The 21911-nt window shown below is 45.8% G+C and overlaps 1 protein-coding gene across 13 annotated transcripts in view; it reads left to right on the forward strand.

Annotated features, from left to right (window-relative positions):
* TNIK (TRAF2 and NCK interacting kinase) overlaps nt 1–21911 on the forward strand; it is a 107765-nt gene that overhangs the window by 76411 nt on the left and 9443 nt on the right. For 8 of the 13 annotated variants that reach the window (XM_075570793.1, XM_075570794.1, XM_075570792.1 and 5 more), the window contains 9 exons: nt 1709–1783; nt 5503–5681; nt 6243–6360; nt 10375–10539; nt 13523–13658; nt 15148–15318; nt 17305–17448; nt 20254–20388; nt 20775–20875. In XM_075570793.1, the coding sequence (XP_075426908.1) occupies nt 1709–1783; nt 5503–5681; nt 6243–6360; nt 10375–10539; nt 13523–13658; nt 15148–15318; nt 17305–17448; nt 20254–20388; nt 20775–20875 (1224 nt within the window). The remainder of the gene's footprint in view (nt 1–1708; nt 1784–5502; nt 5682–6242; nt 6361–10374; nt 10540–13522; nt 13659–15147; nt 15319–17304; nt 17449–20253; nt 20389–20774; nt 20876–21911) is intronic. The other 5 variants (XM_075570795.1, XM_075570798.1, XM_075570804.1 and 2 more) reach the window with 2 other exon arrangements.

The following is a 21911-nucleotide window of genomic DNA, read 5'->3' on the forward strand; positions in this document are numbered from 1 at the left end:
GTGATAAAGTCATTAACACCTAATTAGCAAACCAGTAACTTCCATTCACGTGAATAGAAATGACAAATGGGGCACCACGACCTTTGCCCCGCTCACGACCTTTGCCCCGCTCACGACCTTTGGAGCCTAAATTGGTGACAATAAGAGTGAGAATAATATTGTGGGCAAATTGATTTTAACCCCTTCCCAGATTGACCTGCGATGCACTGAAGGTGTTACTACTTTCAGATTGACAAAACACCTTTATCTAAATGTGGGATTTTATTCTTGTATGTGCCAAGCAACTTTATATCATTTTTTTTTTTTTTTTTGTGTGGAGATTACTGTATTGTTTTTCATGAACTCGAAATGGCTTTCTCTGTGGGCGTTGCTTACTGAACATCAAGGCCTATCCACTGTACATATAGGCCGAGCACTTCACACAACGTTATTCTTTTCTCTCCCGCATATAATCTTGCGGAACACAGGAGACTTCTCCCTTTCAAACTCGGCTTAAACGGAGAAGCTCTAGAAAAATAGTCTGACCTGTTTTTCAATTGTTACCATACCACTTGTGTTCATTCTTGAAATATGAAGGTGCTAAAATGTTGAGCTTATTTTCCACACTTTGTTCCAGCTGTGGGGGGGGGGGAAAGGGTTCAGTAAATAATGTTTAATGTTTAATAATGTTTTCTTATCTGCGAAACTCTGTGTAAAGTGCCCGCGTACATGTATCGATATATGTATACCACAATGGGATCTAACTTCCCAGAGACATCCTAGGTTCCTACTCATAGGACCGTTGATGTTCAAATTAAATATGTATAAAATTAAACGGCTTGCGAAGAAATTCATATATATATATACATATATATATATATATATATATACGACGGCCATTCCTATCCAATTCTAAAGCATGGTGTGTGAGGAAGGCCCTTGGAGGCTCTGTAAATAATGTGCATGTGTTTTACTTGTGACTGAATCTCTGCATGCATGGGGTTTGGGGGAAATACCAAATACTTTAAGGGGTCGTCTGAATACCTAATATATAAAATGGGAGAATATCTTGATTCCTTACTGTTCCCATCAGGCTGCTTATCCTTCCTCAACAAGTTGTTTGTCCAGAATGATGTGTTCATGTTCATTAAAGGTGCAATCCACCCTAACGAAACTCCGTTATCTTCACAGGATTGGAACTGAGGGGAGATTCCCCAGAGCAGAACTGCACTATTTTCAGCTCTGGGGACCCCCTGATTTCCGAGATACTGGTGAAATGAGAGGTGACTACTTCCTGGTTTTCTAAGGGGATTTAAATGGCCATCCAATAGGAAACCACAACAGATGTTGCAGTTTCCTGTTGGCCTGAGGTTTGGCAGCCATTTTGTCTCCTCTGAGGGAGATTTATACCTGGTAACTTCACTAGTAAATATCTTGGGGACCGAGGGGTCCCTGGGGGTGAAAATATGGTGTTTTGGTCCCGATTCCCACCCTGTAAAAAAAAAATGGGGCTTATAAAACATGAGAAAAGTAACGTCCCCTTTTTAAACTGGACAAGTCACCAGTGTTATCTTGGTGAAAACAAACACAACTACTACTTCTCCTGTGCTAGTAATGTAGCCTCTTTCCTTGTACACTTGGGAAAGGGATAAACAGGAAACTTGGGATGAAAAACAAACCCCCCATGTTCCCTGCTGTCCTGATGTCCCCACTTGATACTTCTCTGCAGGCTGTTATCTCTCAGACAATGCCCGCGGATGATGGACAGGTCATGCCGCGGCGAATGAAATCTAAAAACAAAACGGTAAGAAAACCTCTTTCTTGCCATTTTTGTAGGAATGGGGTTTTTATCATAGTAGTAGACTACAGTGGATGTCGCATTTCACCAGGGGTGGGCAACTCCAGTCCTCTAGGGCAGGGGTCTCCAAACTCATTCCTCAAGGGCCGCCAACAGGCCGGCTTTTATGGGCATCCCTGTTTCAGCACAGGTGGCTCAATCAGTGGCTCAGCCTTTGACTTGAGCCACCTGTGCTGAAACAGGGATATCCATAAAAGCCGGCCTGTTGGCGGCCCTTGAGGACTGAGTTTGGAGACCCCCTGCTCTAGAGCCACCGACTGGTCAGGTTTTAAGGATATCCCTGCTTCAGCACAGGTGGCTCAATCAGAGGTTCAGTCAAAGACTGAGCCTCTGATTGAGGCACCTGTGCTGAAGCAGGGTTGGATTGAGCCAGCTGTGCTGAAGCAGGTATATCCTGAAAACCTGACCTGTTGGGGGGGCTCGAGGACCGGGGTTGAGTGCCCCCAATATAGACCATGCAGCTGTCATTTCCCATATTTAGAGAAAATGAGGAAGATGCCCCCTAGTTGAGGAAGATGCCCCCTAGTTGAGGAAGACGCCCCCTAGTTGAGGAAGACGCCCCCTAGTTGAGGAAGACGCCCCCTAGTTGAGGAAGACGCCCCCTAGTTGAGGAAGACGCCCCCTAGTTGAGGAAGACGCCCCCTAGTTGATGAAGACGCCCCCTAGTTGAGGAAGATGCCCCCTAGTTGAGGAAGATGACCCCTAGTTGATGAAGATGACCCCTAGTTGATGAAGATGCCCCCTAGTTGAGGAAGATGCCCCCTAGTTGAGGAAGACGCCCCCTAGTTGAGGAAGACGCCCCCTAGTTGAGGAAGACGCCCCCTAGTTGAGGAAGACGCCCCCTAGTTGAGGAAGACGCCCCCTAGTTGAGGAAGACGCCCCCTAGTTGAGGAAGACGCCCCCTAGTTGAGGAAGACGCCCCCTAGTTGAGGAAGACGCCCCCTAGTTGAGGAAGACGCCCCCTAGTTGAGGAAGACGCCCCCTAGTTGAGGAAGATGACCCCTAGTTGAGGGAGCCGTGAATCTTGTTACTTATTATCCTTCAACTATAACCTTTGAGCCAACATGTAAAATCAGCACTCAGTGCAGATTCCATTCTAGCTTCAGAAATATAGTATAGAACGCTATTGAGTATCTACGTTTCGGGTGCCACAAAGCTCTTGATATTCGAGAACAGACGCATTCCTCTGGGAGAGATCTTTCAGCATTACACCGTTTCCAGCTTTCCAATATTCCTGAGAATTGTATACATTGTAAAACAAACAATAGGACGAGCGCTAACCAAGGGATTTCTAGAATACTACGCGGTGCATAGGTGCTGCATGATGTAGAACAGGGGAGCCCAAACTTTCCCCGCTGCGCCCCCTCCTTACTTTGTCTTCGGCGTCAAATGACGCCGCGGGTCAGGTGACGTCACGTTGCCATGGCGACGCGTCACCAAAGGCAAGGCAAGGAAAGGGACGTTGCAGAGGCCTCGCATGATTCCCCGGCATTCATTTAAAGGCCTTGGGGGAAGAGCGCGGTGCCTCTGCAAACGCCGCGCCCCCCCCCCACCCTGGAAAATCTTGCACCCCCCGGTTTGCGCACCCCAGGTGTAGACTGTTCTCAGTCCAAGAAGAAATAGTTCCAGAATATCAGCACAACCTCAAAACAAAAGGTGCTGATATCATTCTGGAACTATTGTATACAATGTATACATCCTTCCCCTGCTCAGAACCTGCAGGGGAACCATTCTCCCAGTGGTTATACACCAGGGTACAAGGAATTCTGTGTGACCCCGCACTGTTAACACGGAGCATGGGACTAATACTATGGGAATAATATATTCTGTAAGTAGTAGACGCTAATGAAGTGGCTCTTATGCGGTGAAACACAATCGTGTAAGACCTGTCGCACAAAATCCCCCTAATATCAACAGCCAAAAACAAGGAAAACAAACCATAAAAAGACCGCCGTGCCTCCAGCTCATTTGTCGATTAGCCCAGGGGTGCGCAAACTCCTGGGGGGCGCGGGATATTTTGGGGGGGGGGGGCGGACGGGCGGTTGCAGAGGCCCCGTGCTCTTCCCCGAGGCATTGAAATTAAATGCCGGGGGACCGCGCAAGGCCTCGGCAACCTCTACTTACCGAGATTCAGCCGACTTCAGGACACGTCACCATGGCCCGCAGCATTGTGATGCAGCGTTGCCGTGGGAACGTGACGTCAAATTACACTGGGTCACGTGATGTCAAATGACGCTGTGGGTCACGTGATGTCACGTGTCCCCGCGGCATCATTTGACGCCACACTGAGGTAAGGAGGGGGCGCGAGAACGAAGGACAGCAGGCAGGGGGGCACAGCAACAAAACTTTGCGCTCCCCTGGATTAGACTCTCACAACTCGACAAAAGTATCCATGAAAATAGCAGTGGATTAAAGCAGGGGTTCTCAACTCCAGTCCTCAAGGCCCCCCCCCCTTCAACCCTGCCCCCATCTCTCCCCAACAGGTCAGGTTTTCAGGATATCACTGCTTCAGCACAGGTGGCTCAATCAGTGCTCAGCTGTATTCGACTGAGACACTGAGTCACCTGTGCTGAAGCTGGGAAATACTGAAAACCGGACCTGATGGGGGGGGGGGGGGGCGGGAGGGTTTTGAGGACTGGAGTTAAGTATTAGTCAATAGTAACAAATCCAAGATTGTGTGGTTTTACAAGCCTGGTGCAGAATTGTAGTCATCGCATTTCGTGTGTTACGGATCGGGGAGAAACGCGCTGGACGTAAACGGACACAAAGTGTACAAGACATTTCTAGGTGTAAATGGGTAGGAAAGCGTCTGCCATACTGGCCTGTTTAAATGGTTTCCCATTCTATGTAATCAAACAGTGAATGCATAAATACACAAACCATGACGAGAAAGTAGGGCTTTCTGGGCATTGTGGAATTCGGTGATATTCAATAAGTTTCTTTCTCCCTAAATCCTTTGTCCCTGACCGAATGCATTGATGGCTACATTGGTCACTATTATAGGGGGAGATGGTAAGACTGATAACTGCGCTGCTTTGTTCGTCATTTGCATGCTTCCTTCAGCAGAATAACCCAAACCATTCTCTTCAGCCTTCATCCTTTTCCTCCTGCCTTCACACGCGCTGCTGTCTAAGCATGTACACCCAGCACAAAGAATACTCGTTACACAGTTGCTTGTGATATTCTCGTAATGAAACGTTGCTGTCTTGCTTCTTTTATCAAAAGCCATTCCAAATTCATAGTAAACTGGGAAAATGGTTGCAAACATGTCCACGCTATTCTACTTTGAGCGGTTTCTGTGAAACGTACAATATTTAATTTTGAGAATGTATCATTATTTCCAGAGTTCTACCGACAATCCGCAAAATTCAGCATTTACTGTAGAATCATTTTGTAGATCAACACGCTTTTCTAGTTTACTATGATGGTGTCTAAACGTCACAGAATCTGTGTCCATCTGTTCAACGCAACAGGCAAATGGCAGGTTGGAAATAAGTTCAAATGTGATATTTTGCTGTATAATGCCTTAAACATTTTGTTTGTCTGATGCAAACGTGTGTACTTTTCTTGTTGCTTAATGGCGCAGTGCAGCATTCACCTTCCAAAGACCACGCGTGTCGGTTTCAGTTTGGATGTGACCGTGAGATCACCGTCTCTCTCCGCAGGATCTGACTGCGTTGGCCAAAGAACTGAGAGAGTTGCGCATTGAAGAGACAAACCGGCCAATGAAAAAGGTGACGGACTATTCGTCCTCGAGCGAGGATTCGGAGAGTAGCGATGAAGAGGATGGAGAAAGTGAGACTCAGGATGGAACTGTGCCAGTTAGCGACATCCCAAGACTCATGTAAGGAATACGAGCTGTTCAATGGAGCAATCGATACAATATCCTACATGTATTAGATACTTAATATTTTTGTTTTACTTCAACTCTTAATGCCATTTTTTTTATGAGTTTTAATATACTGAGCATCCTTTGATTTCTGTAGCAGGTTTTAGCACACCTCCCTAGCAAGATCTTTGCAACACTTTCCTGTTTGTGATCATTTGTTGCCAATATTCCCAGGAGATTGAGCTGCAAACTGTAACAATAGATAATGTTACCTTGGTAATATAAGAATACATTGTGGCTCCTGAGTTAAAAGGGTTGATTGAAACTGAAAGGCAGCCATTTAGTGAACCCTGAGAAACAGGATTTTGCTGATCGATCCCGGGAGAACCAATCGATCGGCAGCTTAGGTAATACGTTTTCAATAACGGTAACCAAAGGCTGCATATATAAAAGCAAAAACGTATAGATATATATTTTTAAAGTGCCTCTTTAACAAATGTTTGTCACTTAGATTAACATTGTGATCAGATCATGAGAAAGGAATGGATGGTAATACTGTGCTTCTTAATTCTGCAGACCAACAGGACTTTCTGGAATGAATGAGCCATACAACCTGGGACTGCAGGGTCTTGAAACCTCCCAATCAGAGGCATTTAGAAGTATCTCTAGAGAAGGCACGTTAATGATAAGAGAGGTAAGCTGTATGGCTGTATATGGATTGACAAATATAGTACCTCGTTGATTACCCATGTTGATACAGAACGGCTCTGGATAAGACTTCAGTCTAAGGCTGCGTCCATGGTTAGTGATTGCGTGCGGAGGCCTTAGACCGCGCGCCGTCCGGGGGGGTGTCGGGGGGCGGGCCAGTGACGTTCTCACATTGGGCGACCCGCTCACGTGACCGGCCCTGCGCTCCGGCAAGCGCGAAAATGTAACATTTTGCTAAGAAACACGCTTTCGCACGCTTGCGTAAGCGAGCCCCTGCTAAAGCCGCTTTCATTGCGGCTGCAGGGGCTCAGTGCCGAGCGTAAGCGCGCCTCAGCATGGTGCGCTGACCATGTCCGAGGCCTAATGCTGCAAAAAAGGTAGAAACGTTGTCAGCTGAAGGATTCATATTTTAATGTAACCAATCGATCAATAACGGTCCCAGCTTCCAGTTTTTACTGCAGGTTTTTTTATTTTTTTTACCATTTTTGTTCATTCCCCCGTGGTTTTTATGTATTTAAAAAAATAAATAAACTAACACGGCACTACAAGACATGCTACAAAAATAAATGCATTAAATAGAAATCGCCGTGTTAGTCCAGCTGCGATATTGCAGCGTAAAGGAGCGCTTCAGTATTGGGCGATATCTTTTTTTTATTTGGGCTAATAATTGATATTATAAAATGCTTTTGGGAGAGGAGTACTCTCGGAAGCGGGAGTGTTGTATCCATTAAAAAAAATAAAACGGGTAATGGAGACCCGGGCAAAATGAAACAATTTACCCTGCTGGTTACCCGGACACCCGGACGCCACTTACCTGCAGGGACGGAAGACCGGTGAGGAAGACCGCGGCGACATCTGGGACGTCCTGGTGGCGGTGGCAGCAGCTGAATCTCTTATTCCTCCGGCGGGAGCAGCAGGAACAGAGCACACAGCTGATGCCTCTGTGAGCCGGGGAAGCATGTGCCCGGAGCAGGAGCATTCCTATTGGACACTATTAGTACCACTTGTGCTGAAGCAGGGACTGATTGAGCCACCTGTGCTGAAGCAGGGATATTCTGAAAATCTGACCTGTTGGGGGGGGGGGATCTCTAGGGCTGGGTTTGAGAATCCCTGTGTTATGGGATTGTGCAGCCCACCTATGCAGGGAGTTAGTACAAGAAGGATTTGTAATGCTTAAGATCAGGAACCGATTTTAATATTGTATGTAACTTTTTTTTTTTTTTTCAATTTGGTTCCTATTTGTCTAATCCTTGTTTATTAGAAACACGATTTTTTTGAGGGCATACAGTAACATTATTATTCCTTTTGCTGAATGTGACATATAATCAACCAGTTAGAGCTGTGATTCTCTGGGCTGGTGCTGTTTTTGTGTCGGTACTGCCCTGCATAGAGAACTTTGTGTGTTTTGAAGACGAGAGACAGAGACAGAGAGACAGAGACAGAGAGACAGAGACAGAGAGACAGAGAGACAGAGAGACAGAGAGACAGAGAGACAGAGAGACAGAGACAGAGAGACAGAGACAGAGACAGAGAGACAGAGACAGAGAGACAGAGACAGAGAGACAGAGACAGAGACAGAGAGAGAGACAGAGAGAGACAGAGAGAGAGAGAGACAGAGAGAGAGAGAGACAGAGAGAGAGAGAGACAGAGAGAGAGAGACAGAGACAGAGAGAGAGACAGAGAGAGAGACAGAGAGACACAGAGACAGAGACAGAGAGACACAGAGACAGAGAGAGAGAGACACAGAGACAGAGAGAGAGAGACACAGAGACAGAGACAGAGAGACACAGAGACAGAGAGAGAGAGACACAGAGACAGAGAGAGAGAGACACAGAGACAGAGAGAGAGAGAGACACAGAGACAGAGAGAGAGAGAGACACAGAGACAGAGAGAGAGAGACACAGAGACAGAGAGAGAGAGACACAGAGACAGAGAGAGAGAGACACAGAGACAGAGAGAGAGAGACACAGAGACAGAGAGAGAGAGACACAGAGACAGAGAGAGAGAGACACAGAGACAGAGAGACACAGAGACAGAGAGAGAGAGACACAGAGACAGAGAGAGAGAGACACAGAGACAGAGAGAGAGACACAGAGACAGAGAGAGAGAGACACAGAGACAGAGAGCGAGACACAGAGACAGAGAGCGAGACACAGAGACAGAGAGCGAGACACAGAGACAGAGAGCGAGACACAGAGACAGAGAGCGAGACACAGAGACAGAGAGCGAGACACAGAGACAGAGAGCGAGACACAGAGACAGAGAGCGAGACACAGAGACAGAGAGCGAGACACAGAGACAGAGAGCGAGACACAGAGACAGAGAGCGAGACACAGAGACAGAGAGCGAGACACAGAGACAGAGAGCGAGAGAGATTTTTGAAATTTCTATGTTCGGTTGTTTTTCCATCAGTTAAAAAGAACTTGTCTTGGCTGAGTAGTCAAGAGGTGTGAAAGACGCCATGAAATTCTCACAGAGCATTGATTTTCGGGTTTGATTGCCTTACGCTCACTGTTCTGATACCTTCCTAATAAATCACTCTATCGTTTTTATAAATGCAGAGAAGGTTCCCGGAGGCTCCCGGCAGACAGGTAAAATAATGAATGCGAGAACTATATAGTAAATAATTTATTTCATTCAGATGGTGCCTCGGTATGGGGTGTCTGAAAGGATCAGGGTTTCACATTCAGATTTGCATTAAATAAATGTCAGTTCTCCTGGCACATACAGTAAGTCTCTCAGGCAGTGCTAATAATAATAGTTTTTCTTTTCTGCGCATAGATCTTTAGATGCAACATTAGTGCTAACAGTGTACACAGCGCTGTACAGAATTTTCAAAGGCACAGATCACTGCCCCGTAGAGCTTACAATCTGTTTTTGCTGCCTGAGGCACAGGGAGATAAAGTGACTTGCCCAAGGTCACACCGGGACTTGAGAACCAGGTCCCCCCCACACAGTGTCGTCGTTACCAGTGTCTGTGTCTTCACTCACTGAGCCGCTGCTGCTGCCCATGAAAGTAAATTTCCTACTTGCTACATCTATAAATTTGTGCTGACGCGCTTTGAATTTTGATACTTAGACTTATTATGTGCAGGCAAGATGAATTCGGATGAAAATATTCTACCAAAAAAATAAATTTTTATGGCCATGTTTTCGTCCTTCAGAAAATGTTTGGCAGGTTTTAAAGCTTGTATAGTTAATATTGTATGCAGACTTTGTGACACACACACACGTGTGTGTGTGTGTGTGTGTGTGTGTGTGTGTGTGTGTGTGTGTGTGTGTGTGTGTGTGTGTGTGTGTGTGTGTGTGTGTGTGTGTGTGTGCGCTCCATGTGAATGGATATTCCAGGCAAAAGGTGACACATTGTGTGCTCATTTGCATGTCATTTCCCAGAATCCCTTGCTGTATGCGAGGTGATAATGGTTGAACGGCAGGGTTGCAGACCTGTCTAAGACATGTGAATGTGCTCACAAGTGATATTCTTTATTGGCTATATGCTAACGGTTGAATTTTTTTGTCGCCTTTTTCACCCACCATAACTTAATATATTATATATAATATATATATATATATATATATATATATATATATATATATATATATATATATATATATATATATATATATATATTAAAACAAAAATAGTTTTGAGTTGGTCAATTATTATAAGATATCACAACCTGCACGGAACCATACACGCAGTGGCATTGAGTGTTTAGGCCTATTTCCCCCAATTGTTTTATACAGGACATGCTTAAAAACGCGCGGTAACTCTCAGTGTATTACTTCCTGGTAACACATTTTATAAATAAATAAATAATAAATATAAAAATGGCAAATTCGGGAGGTATGTTCTACCTATTTTATTACTTTATTATCTTTGTCATTTCAATTCCCTTTCTTTTCCCTAATGTGCATGAGAGACCTGTCTGCGCTTGTAACACACGATGCCTCCTTTCTGTGGGCGACTGTGAATGTACCTCGCTTTGTGTCTCCGCAGACATCTGGAGATAAAAAACGCTCTGGCCACGCAGAAAGTAATGGTTTTGCTGGCCACATTAACCTTCCTGACTTAGTCCAGCAGAGCCACTCCCCGGTGGGTACACCAACTGAGGCTTTGGGGAGAGGTTCCACTCATGCACAAGAAATGGAGCCTGTGGCTGAAGTAGGTGGTGGGGCCTGCATGCTAACCTAACCTAACATTACCTTTTGTGTGTTTCTCTAGTTAGATGAATTAACAGCATCTCTCGGCATGTATTATTTTCTAATTCATTCATTAACTGGTATTATAATAACAACAATAAGAAATCTTAACTACTTATACAGCAAACTTGGTTGGTTATAAGCAGGAGTGTGTTTCCCAACAGGCCTACTAGGCCCGGGCATAGAGCTGCAAAATGAGGTGGGGAGGGGCGGCATCTTGTCGCCCCTCGGCCTCTGGAAGATTTGGGAAGGCTGGTGCTCCGTCGCCACCTTCCTCCTCCAGCTTCGCGGAGTCATTTGACGCTGGAGAAGGGCAGTGGCAAAAGGGCGAGTGTGCCTAAAGGGGCATCATAGGTAAAACCGGTCCTGGTTATAAGCAGATCCTTCCTAAAATAGGTCTTAAAATGTTATAAAAGTCTGTACGGTCAGTGGTATTCTTATTGTCTTCATGGAAGAGCAGTGGCGGCCGTCTTTGTCTGATGCCATTTCCTGTGATTTTCTACTTTTTTGAGAATGGAACGCACCCTCCCACCCTCTCCGCACCCTCCCACCCTCTCCGCACCCTCTCTGCTCCCTCCCACCCTCTCCGCTCCCTCCCACCCTCTCCGCTCCCTCCCACCCTCTCCGCTCCCTCCCACCCTCTCCGCACCCTCCCACCCTAACCATCCCACCCTAACCCTCCCACCCTAATCCTCCCACCCTAATCCTCCCACCCTCTCCGCTCCCTCCCACCCTCTCCGCTCCCTCCCACCCTCTCCGCACCCTCCCACCCTCTCCGCTCCCTCCCACCCTCTCCGCACCCTCCCACCCTCTCCGCACCCACCCACCCTCTCCGCACCCACCCCCTCTCTCGCACCCTCTGCGCACACTCCCACCCACCCTCTCCGCACTCTCCCACCCACCCTCTCCGCACTCTCCCACCCCCTCCCACCCTCCCTCTCCCTCCCACCCTCCCTCTCCCTCCCACCCTCCCTCTCCCTCCCACCCTCCCTCTCTCTCCCTCCCACCCTTTCTGCTCCCACCCACCCTCTCCGCTCCCTCCCACCCTCTCCGCACCACACGCATACATTTACCACCTTCATTACTGGGAGATTTACAGGCAGCAACAAGAGAAATGACAGTTTGTACTTTTCCAGGTGAAGCACGATAAATTGATGCATTTCAGCGCCTTCAGCCTGTTTGTGTCTAGTGACATCACAAATCCAAAAAAAAACAAACGCATATGCTTCATTTATTTAACTCCTTCAGGGCATTTTCACATATTTCACAAAGTTCAGTCCACAGGGCAATAAGAATTTGCATATACAGGAGGGCCCCGGGCGAAAATCACTGTAAAGCGGAACCGGCGATTTTCGGTGTGTGCGCATGCGAAGACCGGCAATTTACCCTTCTACGCATGCGCAACCTTGGCAACCCCCCCCCCCCCCATTCTGCGCATGCGCAACCTCGGACTGGCCCGTTCTGCGCATGCGCAGACAAGACGGCCCCCTTCCCGGTACCACCGTATCGGCGGATTGCCGAAAAGCGGGGCGCCGAGAAGCGGGGCCTTGCTGTATTCAGTATAGGTACCTGCTAAACCTTGATGAGGTTGGCAGGCTTGAATCATGTTTTGATCAAAAGATGCAACCAAAGTACTCCTTTGTTACACAGACGTAGGTTCTAAATGGAAACATGTCACTAGTATGTTTTAGCCCAATTTGGTAGGAGCGCAGGAACTGTTCTTTTGTTTTCCATATATGTAAGGCCAGTCCTTTTACCAGCAGTATACTTTATCTAAGGGAGGAGTGCAGGTAATATGTACAGTCTTCACAAATCAAAGATGGCTGCCTCCTGTGTTCTGTGAAGAAAATCGGGAATAGGGCTGTCCGTAAGGTTTTGTATTCCATCTAATTTTCTATGGCTCTGAAAGTGTACACCTGCATTTTCAGCACTTTAAGGCTGTTTTTAGAAAAAGGGGTTTGTAGTCTTCCCTTAAAGATTGCACTAATGACCCTAAAAGGTTATCAACAGAGTATGACAAGATGTGTGGTGTAATGGTTGAAGTGTGGGCACTGGATACACATGAATGTTGGCTCAGTTACTGCTTCCACTACACTCACTCTGATTCTGGGCTAACTCCTTTCTCAATGAACCTTTGCTCGCTAGAACATCAGAAACGTGCGATAGAGAAGCTGAGGGAAGGTTGTAGCACAATGAATGTTAAAGCAAAAACCCTTTCCACTACATCTTCTTTTTTTTTTTTGTGTGTGTGTGCTAGGATTGAAGCATCGGGTCTCCGGTGCTGAACGGGGTTAATTTCATCTCCGGCGACCCCCTGCTTCCAGAGATACGACCTCCGTCGGGGGTGCCGGTATCTCTGTAGCGTTCAAATGTCTCGGTCATGAGAGGCAAATAGGAAGCCGCACGGGATGACATCACAGCATCCTATTGGTCCACGCGACGGGAGACATTTGAGCCGCCATTATGTTAGGCCCACAAGTTACCTACCTGCAGAGATACCGGCACCGCTACCGAAGTATCTCTGGAAGCAGGGGGTACCTGGAGTTGAAACTAACATCAGTTTAGCTCAGGAGACGCCCTGCTTCAATCCTAGAACCAAAAAAATCAATAAAAAAATAAGTAGTGAACAGTGTTTAGCTGCTTTAACAGAACCTCTATACAGTTGGCAACCCATTCGTGCTTTTGAGGGCTTGTTGTAAAATTTAACTAATTTGGGAGAACTGGTTACATCCGTTTGCTTTATGCTAATATTTGTTTATTTTAGCTTGCTGTCACATTTTGGCCCTTGGGGGTACTCTTCGGAGTAACTGTAATACTCATCCTATGTTTACACGGGTGACGTATGTCGGTGATATCAATTAGTTCTTACAATACATAGAAGGGGAACCCTGGTGGGTTGAATCTGATTAGATGACCCAGTGTTTTGGCTTTTTTGATGGTTTTAGTACGGCATGGGAAGTGGCACCAAAGCCTCCTTCACCGCATTTGTTGACCCAAGAGTTTACCAGACGTCTCCTACTGATAATGACGATGAGGAAGATGATGATGAGGATGACGACGACGAAGAGACATCTGCAACAGGTATTACTAACACATGGTTTGCACATTACAGATTTGCTGCCATTCTTTGAATAATACAGTTGGGTTTATACAATAAATGGCAGCGTTTTGTCTTTCTGTCGTATGGGATATCATTATTTTCCATTTGGTAATTTAGTCTCTTTTTAATGCTGGGAAGGATTGCACCTTGGTTAAATAGTTGTTTCAACAGCAGGATGGGTAGATCCCTTCCCTCTAAGTCTTCTGCTGGAACATAGGATCAGGTAGATTTGTTTAACCAAAGTGGGGTTGGCGCCAGTTAATCCAAACTAAGCCAGCTCATGTTACATTGTTGCGGTATTTAATCACCGTCACTGTATGATACTTTCCATGTGATGAGGGAGAGAGCTCTGCTTACTGTGTCCGGCAGGACTTTGACATTTCCCAAAGTTCTGGTTCTGCTTGAACACCGGGAACGGCTGGCAACCTCACAGACCCCAAACATTATTTCTCTGGGGGTATTGCAGTTGTTGAGGAAGCTCTGATTAAGTTTTACAACCCGCCTAGTTTGTATCCTCTTTTAGTAAAACAACTGTATTGTTAATTGGATCTAAAATGACCTCGTCCAAACACTGTAAAGCAAGGGCGGCCAAACTCCAGTCCTCAAGGGCCACCAGCACGCCAGGTCTTCAGAATATCCCTGCTTCAGCGCAGGTGGCTCAATCGATGACTGAGCCACTGATTGAGTCACCTGTTCTGAAGCAGGGATATTCTGAGAACCTGATGTGTTGGTGGCCCTGAACCATAACAATGATCATTCTTCCAGGCGCCGCAAATACAGTATATAGAAGTTCAGTCTGCGGTTTCTCGTATCATTGCTGCTTGAAGTTTTATTTCTTGAGCCTTCCAAGAAAGCGAATGTATAAAATGTGAAGTATTCAGAGTTTTAAAGAAACAATCCAAGCAGATTAAAAAAATCTTCTTTTTTTAAGTTTATTTATTTTAATATACGCAGCCTTTGATTACCTTTTATTGAAAACGAATTACCTAAGCTGCCGATCGATTAGTTCTCCCGGGATCGATCAACAAAGATCCTGCCTCCTACGGTTAACTAAATGGGCTGCCTTTCGGTTTCAAATCAATCCTTCAATCAGTGTAACTCAGCAGCTACAATGTATTCTTATATTACTAAGGTATTCTATCCATTGTTACAGTTTGCAGCTCAAATTGCTGGGAAAATTGGCAACAAATTATCACAAACAAAGTGTTGCAGAGATCTTAACTCTGCTGGGGAGGTGGGCTAAAGCCTGCTATAGAAATCAAAGGATGCTCAGTATATTAAAACGCATGAAAAATGGCATTGGGTTGAATTTAAAAATAAAAAAATGGTAGTAAGTATTATCTAATACTACAGAACTGATTTGTTTAGAAACACTTCTTGCATGGATTGCTCCTTTAACAGAACGTGAACGCTCCATTTTCTCGTTTTATTTTTTATTTTGCTGAATGAAGAGATTGTGTGTGTTTTTAGCTCTGGTTACTAGGGAGCTGCTTAGACAAGAACAAGCCAAGCTGAATGAGGCCAGAAAGATATCAGTGGTAAATGTGAATCCTACCAATATTCGTCCTCACAGCGACACTCCAGAGATCCGGAAATACAAGAAACGCTTTAATTCTGAAATACTGTGTGCAGCGTTATGGGGTTAGTACGACTTTATCTTTAGTAAATGTTACATTGTCATTTTACGCGTACCTGATGAAGGACAAATAATCTGTCCCCTTACAATAGTATTTTTGTAATTGGAGTGCACGTGAAATACATATGAGAAATAATCTGCTCAAAAGGATACAGTCATCAGAATTAGTCTGTATTAATTGTGCCAGTAAACCTGGCCTTTGTTTAACTCGTTAACCTTATACATACACACCACACACACACGAATAGACGATAACGTTCTGTGGCTAACTAAATGCTTTTATTTGTGCGAGACAGTGTGTACACTGATCTCTTCTTCCAGCGGTGTTACAATGAATAAAGCAAGCAAAGGGTATACTTAAAAACAGCGCATCCTGGAATGTTATCTGTGACTGAAACCTATCCCTCCCCCAGTGCTGTATGCGATTTATGACTTGGTGTTAATTAGTCCCGGAATGTTAGGGTGTGTGTGTAACTGTGTGAGTGTGTAACTGTGTGAGTGTGTAACTGTGTGAGTGTGTAACTGTGTGTGTGTGTAACTGTGTGAGTGTGTAACTGTGTGAGTGTGTAACTGTGTGAGTGTGTAACTGTGAGTGTGTAACTGTGTGAGTGTGTAACTGTGTGTGTGTGTGTGTGTGTGTGTGTGTGTGTGTGTGTGTGTGTGTGTGTGTGTGTGTGTGTGTGTGTAACTGTGTGTGTGTGTGAGTGTGTAACTGTGTGAGTGTGTAACTGTGTGAGTGTGTAACTGTGTGAGTGTGTGTGTGTGTGTGTGTGTGTGTGTGTGTGTGTGTGTGTGTGTGTGTGTGTGTGAGTGTGTAACTGTGTGAGTGTGTAACTGTGTGAGTGTGTAACTGTGTGAGTGTGTAACTGTGTGTGTGTGTAACTGTGTGTGTGTGTGTGTGTGTGTGTGTGTGTAACTGTGTGTGTGTGTGTAACTGTGTGTGTGTGTGTAACTGTGTGTGTGTGTGTAACTGTGTGTGTGTGTGTGTGTGTGTGTAACTGTGTGTGTGTGTGTAACTGTGTGTGTGTGTGTGTGTGTAACTGTGTGTGTGTGTGTAACTGTGTGTGTGTGTGTAACTGTGTGTGTGTGTCACTGTGTGTGTGTGTGTCACTGTGTGTGTGTCACTGTGTGTGTGTCACTGTGTGTGTGTGTCACTGTGTGTGTGTGTCACTGTGTGTGTGTGTCACTGTGTGTGTGTGTGTGTGTGTCACTGTGTGTGTGTATAACTGTGTGTGTGTATAACTGTGTGTGTGTGTGTGTGTGTGTGTGTGTGTGTGTGTGTGTGTGTGTGTGTGTGTGTGTGTGTGTGTGTGTGTGTGTGTGACTGTGTGTGTGTGTGTGTGTGTGTGTGTGTGTGTGTGTGTGTAACTGTGTGTGTGTGTGTGTAACTGTGTGTGTGTGTGTGTGTGTGTGTGTGTGTGTGTGTGTGTGTGTGTGTGTGTGTGTGTGTGTGTGTGTGTGTGTGTGTGTGTAACTGTGTGTGTGTGTGTGTGTGTAACTGTGTGTGTGTGTGTGTGTGTGTGTAACTGTGTGTGTGTGTGTGTGTGTAACTGTGGAAGTGCAAGTGTATACCTATGGTGTGGGTAGGTGTGGAAATGTAAGAGGGTGTAGCATTACTATAAGTGTGTGTAGATACTATGTGGTCCCTATTGGTATATAGGGATGGCATTACATAGAGTATTTGTATGTGTAAGAGACAGCTGTGTGTGCAATCCTATGGCGCAGTATGTATAGACATGGCCTTTAGCGCTCATGGGAAGAGAGTTCTCTTGTCAGTAGTTGTATTTATACTTTCTCGTATCTTACAAATTTTATCCCAAGTTTTACTCAAACACTAGTGATTGTTTGACATGGTGTATAACTCTACCCCTCTTATATTAGAACTCGCTGTAATAGAACCATATCACTGTTTAGTATCCAGGCAGGAATGTGTCATTGTATACTGTGTGCCAGAATTCCATCCAGAAAGCTTTCGCGTTGCATTCACACAGGTGTAAACTTACTGGTGGGCACGGAGAATGGGCTAATGTTGTTGGATCGTAGCGGACAAGGAAAGGTCTACAACCTGATCAACAGGAGACGGTTTCAACAGATGGAAGTTCTCGAGGGGCTGAATGTTCTCGTTACGATTTCAGGTATGGATTATATGCAGAGCAATAGTTACATACCCCTATATACCCCTATATACCCTACCATCGCCAATATCTGGAAGCGTCTTTCTCTTTGAGACGGGCGAGATTACTGTAGTACAGCAGAGGAAACTTGTGAGCTTTAGAAGCACCGTATCCTATCATTCTAACCATCGCTATCACCATCATTTATTTTTTGAGTAAAAGCCCGCCTCCCCTTAAGGGGGCATTGCAATACTTTGCAGCTAAACAAATTAAAATGATATACAATTGATTTGTTACACAGGGAGAGCCAGGCGGAAGAGGTAAGTGTTACACAAGCCCGGGACCGTGGTGAAGTAGATATACACCTGAGCTCTGGCGGTAGCGAGTTCCAGGCCTCTGACACTGCACAATAAGGCCCACCCATCCAGCGTAGGGGGCAGTACCCTTGGTGCGGACAGGCGGCCCTCCTCCCCCCCCCCCCCCCCGAGGACCTGAGATCCACGTTTTCAAACGAGATTGCATATAGCCAGGCCCTTACTTTGCAAGGTTGTTACGGCCATTACGGCCAACTCGAACCGAACCCGGATCATCACTGTGGTCAGAAGCAGCGTCAGAATAAAAAAAACAGACAACTGACGCCATTTGGGCTCGAAGGTTGAGACTGTTCTAAGAGGATGCTGAGCTTACAAACCTGGGGCAGTGTCCGTACATCATCACTTAGCGGAAGTGCTCGCAAACACCCTGCCCCATACTCCGGCGTCTTGCCGAACCCGTAATCATTAGTTCAGTCCTGTCACGATTGAGCTTCTGCCAATTCATCTCCATCCATGCAACCACCACCTCGTCTAGACACGCCGTCAGTGTGGCAACCACTGTCCCTGGGCAGCCCTGGAAAGAAACATAAATCTGGGAGTCATCAGCATACTGATAGCACTTCAGACCATGCTTCCGGAGGATATTGCCCGGCAGTCTTAAATACACAGTGAACAGGAGCAGTGACAGAAGCGATCCTTGAGGGACCCCAAAGGGGGCAGGTCCCAACGGTGATGCATGGGACCCCATAACCACCTGCTGGGTCCAGCCCTGCAGGAATGAGGCAAACCATTGTAATGCGGTCCCACCTATGCCAGCTAGGTCCCCCAGGCAGTGCAGCAGAACCCCACGATCAGTTGTGTCGAAGGCATCAACCCACATGTTTAGGTCCCAAAGCACCACAGAGCTAGGAACTCCAGTAATATGGGAGTGACCACATCTGACAACTGACACAAAATCATCCTTGTGTCCAGGCGGCTTATACACCAGGGTGAAATACAAAGCTTGATTGCATGACACAGCAAATGGTCATATATGCAAAAGACTTGATCCTAGGCCCAGGTTGGGAGTTGAAGATAAGATTGGACTGAAATATCACAGCTACTCCCCCCCCCCCCCACCTCCCTAGGGACATGCAACAGAGCATACCCATCGGGGACTAGGTCACCCAAAGGAATGTCAATCCCAGCAGTTAGCCAGGTCTCTGATAAATACTAGATGTGATTCACCCAAGACAATCTTCTCATGCACCAATGGGGCACAGTGGAAGACTGACCTTGCATTTATAAGCATGATACCCACAGCAAGCTCTTCTAGTTTGCCGACAGCTGCAATCTGGATTCCGGTTCCCAGCCGGTGGGGGATTGATTTCAGGACCCCAGGCCGCCGGGCCTCAGTTCCTTAAAACCTCCACCTGGGGTACTTGCGAGGGCAATGGACGGTCTCAATCCTCTGAATGAGGGCAGGGGATGGGGATGCGCCTACCCCTTAGCCCAAATACCAGCGTGCTTCAACCCCTTCCCGGGAGAAGAGGGAGGCATGGAGCCAGGCCGGCCACTGCATACCCCATACCCCATACCCCATACCACGCACTGGTAGCAGGACCCTTTAAACACGATGTCCTAAGTCCACAAGACAAACCATTTTCCTAACACAGACAATGTATCTAGTGCAGAGATTATGTTGTATGTCAGCTGTGACTTTTGCACTCTTCATTGATTTATTTTCATGAGCTAAAGTCATGCCATAAGCAACTTTATTGCATAAAATAGGATCAAAGGGTAATTGGGCTTCGGTATCTTAACGTCAAACGTATATAATATTTATATTTACTGAGTGGTGGAATAGTGCCACAGATGGGTAGTTATATTTGCTTTCCTTGGAAAATTATTACACAAATACAGAGACTATAGAAAGGGTTACTCCATGTTTGCCCCAATGCCAGCGTTACCCCAGGGGATCACCAGCATCTTCCTGGTAAATGTGACAGACACGCCGCCAAATGGAATATGAAGCAATACTTTGGCATGGAGACCACAGCGTGGATTCAATAGTGGATCAGGTTAGAGACTTTTCATGTAGTAATTAGATCAGATGAAGCACCCCCCCCCCATGGCTACTAAATTGAGATATACCTTCCAAATAAGATAAAGAAGATGCACACCGTTGGGGTCACCTTTCGGCCATCCATAGGTTCCTGGCAGGTCTCTGGACAGTCCCGTGCAGTTATGGGTGTCAAGAGAGTCTCTACGCGTTGCGTGTATTGATCTCCAATTTGTATGTCTGAGTATTGACGAGGCTTCGGTCCTGTGAGTTGTATAGTCCATATTCAATAAGAGGTGCTAACCTTTATCGACTCGCATTCATTTTACTGCTAGCACCATTTTGTGAATCTGGACCTATGGGTGTAGCACAAAATCCCCTTTTGTTGGACACATTAAGATGTCCTTGTTGTGAAGTAGCTGGTTGACAGTGATTTGATATGGTTTGCTGTCTCGTTTGATATCTCCGAAGGCAAAAAGAACAAGCTACGAGTATATTACCTTTCCTGGTTAAGGAACCGAATATTGCACAATGACCCAGAAGTGGAGAAGAAGCAGGGATGGGTCACTGTGGGAGATCTAGAAGGCTGTGTCCATTATAAAGTTGGTGAGTTCTCCTTTTGGCCATAAAGCAACCAAATAATCATTCTTGCACCCATCCAATAATGTGAAATAAATATACTGTCATGTATAACACAGACTGCTCCTTACGTAGCTTTTATATGTGTGTGAGAATAATTCAAACCCTCCTAATGTCCTTGCTGAATAAATAATAAAATGCTCATTAATACCTGATCTTCTTACGTCTGCAGCCACGTTCCTTATTAAGGGTGTGACGATTGTCCTGCTTTTCAATATTTAACATGATTCCCTCATCTTTTATTTATCAGATTTTTCCAACATGTGACGTCTCCAAAAAAGTGTCCATCTCTAGAACCTGAATATTTACAGTTGGGTTTCTTATTGTTTTTCCTTATTTATTTATTTTTCTAGTGAAATATGAAAGAATCAAGTTCTTGGTTATTGCGTTAAAGAATTCTGTCGAGATTTATGCCTGGGCCCCGAAGCCTTATCATAAATTTATGGCTTTCAAGGTATGTATAAAGAACACATTTTATAATGTTTCTGATAATGAAGTCTGAGTACTTCCACTATATAACTTTTATAAATGTCAGCGGGTTGACAAGACCTTTTCGGTAGATCACTGATAACACCAAATCAGTAGAAAATAATTAAACAATTCACTGCTTGGGTCAGCGGTTCCCGACCTTTCTTATATTGTGCACCCACCGCTAAAATTTGTTCTGCGAACCACTAATAAATATTATTGCTGACTCATCAGACTATCGCTAACAAACCTGTGTGACCGATCCCAGGCAGTATTGTGTCCTGAGCTTGTGGGGGGAACACACGCTTATAAGGCCTCAAACTGCCCCTCAGTGTGGGCAGGCAGCATCGGGTAGCTGTCACTCACTGCAAGAGCTTCCATTGTCACGTCCCACAATGCTTTGCTGGTTGCAAAGCATTGTGGGGAGCACCTTTGGAAGGTCTGCTGTAAGTGACTGCTATATCCCCCACACTAAGGTGGTTTGGGGCCTTACTAGGTGCGCAGTCCCCACACGGGATCAGGAACCCACAATACTGCCTGGGATCCACCATCACATGTTTGTTTTTTTGTGTTGGAGAGACACCTAATGAAGTCCCAGTTGGGAATCAATGGCGTATGGGATCAGAAGGTTAAACAGAGAGATGCAGGCACACGGTCTTATTCAACTGAAATTTATTGTGCCAAGAAACCAACATTTCGGCTGAATCAAACAACCTTTGTCAAGGGATCAGAAGCACTGTGCAAACTAATGTGGGTTCTACCAGCAGTTCATTCTATCATAAAAGACCAACTTCCCATCTCTCTGTCCTTACTTCCCGACCCTACTTCCCATCTCTGTCCTTACTTCCCGACCCTACTTCCCATCCCTGTCCTTACTTCCCGACCCTACTTCCCATCTCTGTCCTTACATCCCGACCCTACTTCCCATCTCTGTCCTTGCTTCCCGACCCTACTTCCCATCTCTGTCCTTGCTTCCCGACCCTACTTCCCATCTCTGTCCTTACTTCCTGACCCTACTTCCC

Source organism: Ascaphus truei, chromosome 14 (assembly GCF_040206685.1).
Source record: "Ascaphus truei isolate aAscTru1 chromosome 14, aAscTru1.hap1, whole genome shotgun sequence".
Classification (NCBI taxonomy): Eukaryota; Metazoa; Chordata; class Amphibia; order Anura; family Ascaphidae; genus Ascaphus; species Ascaphus truei.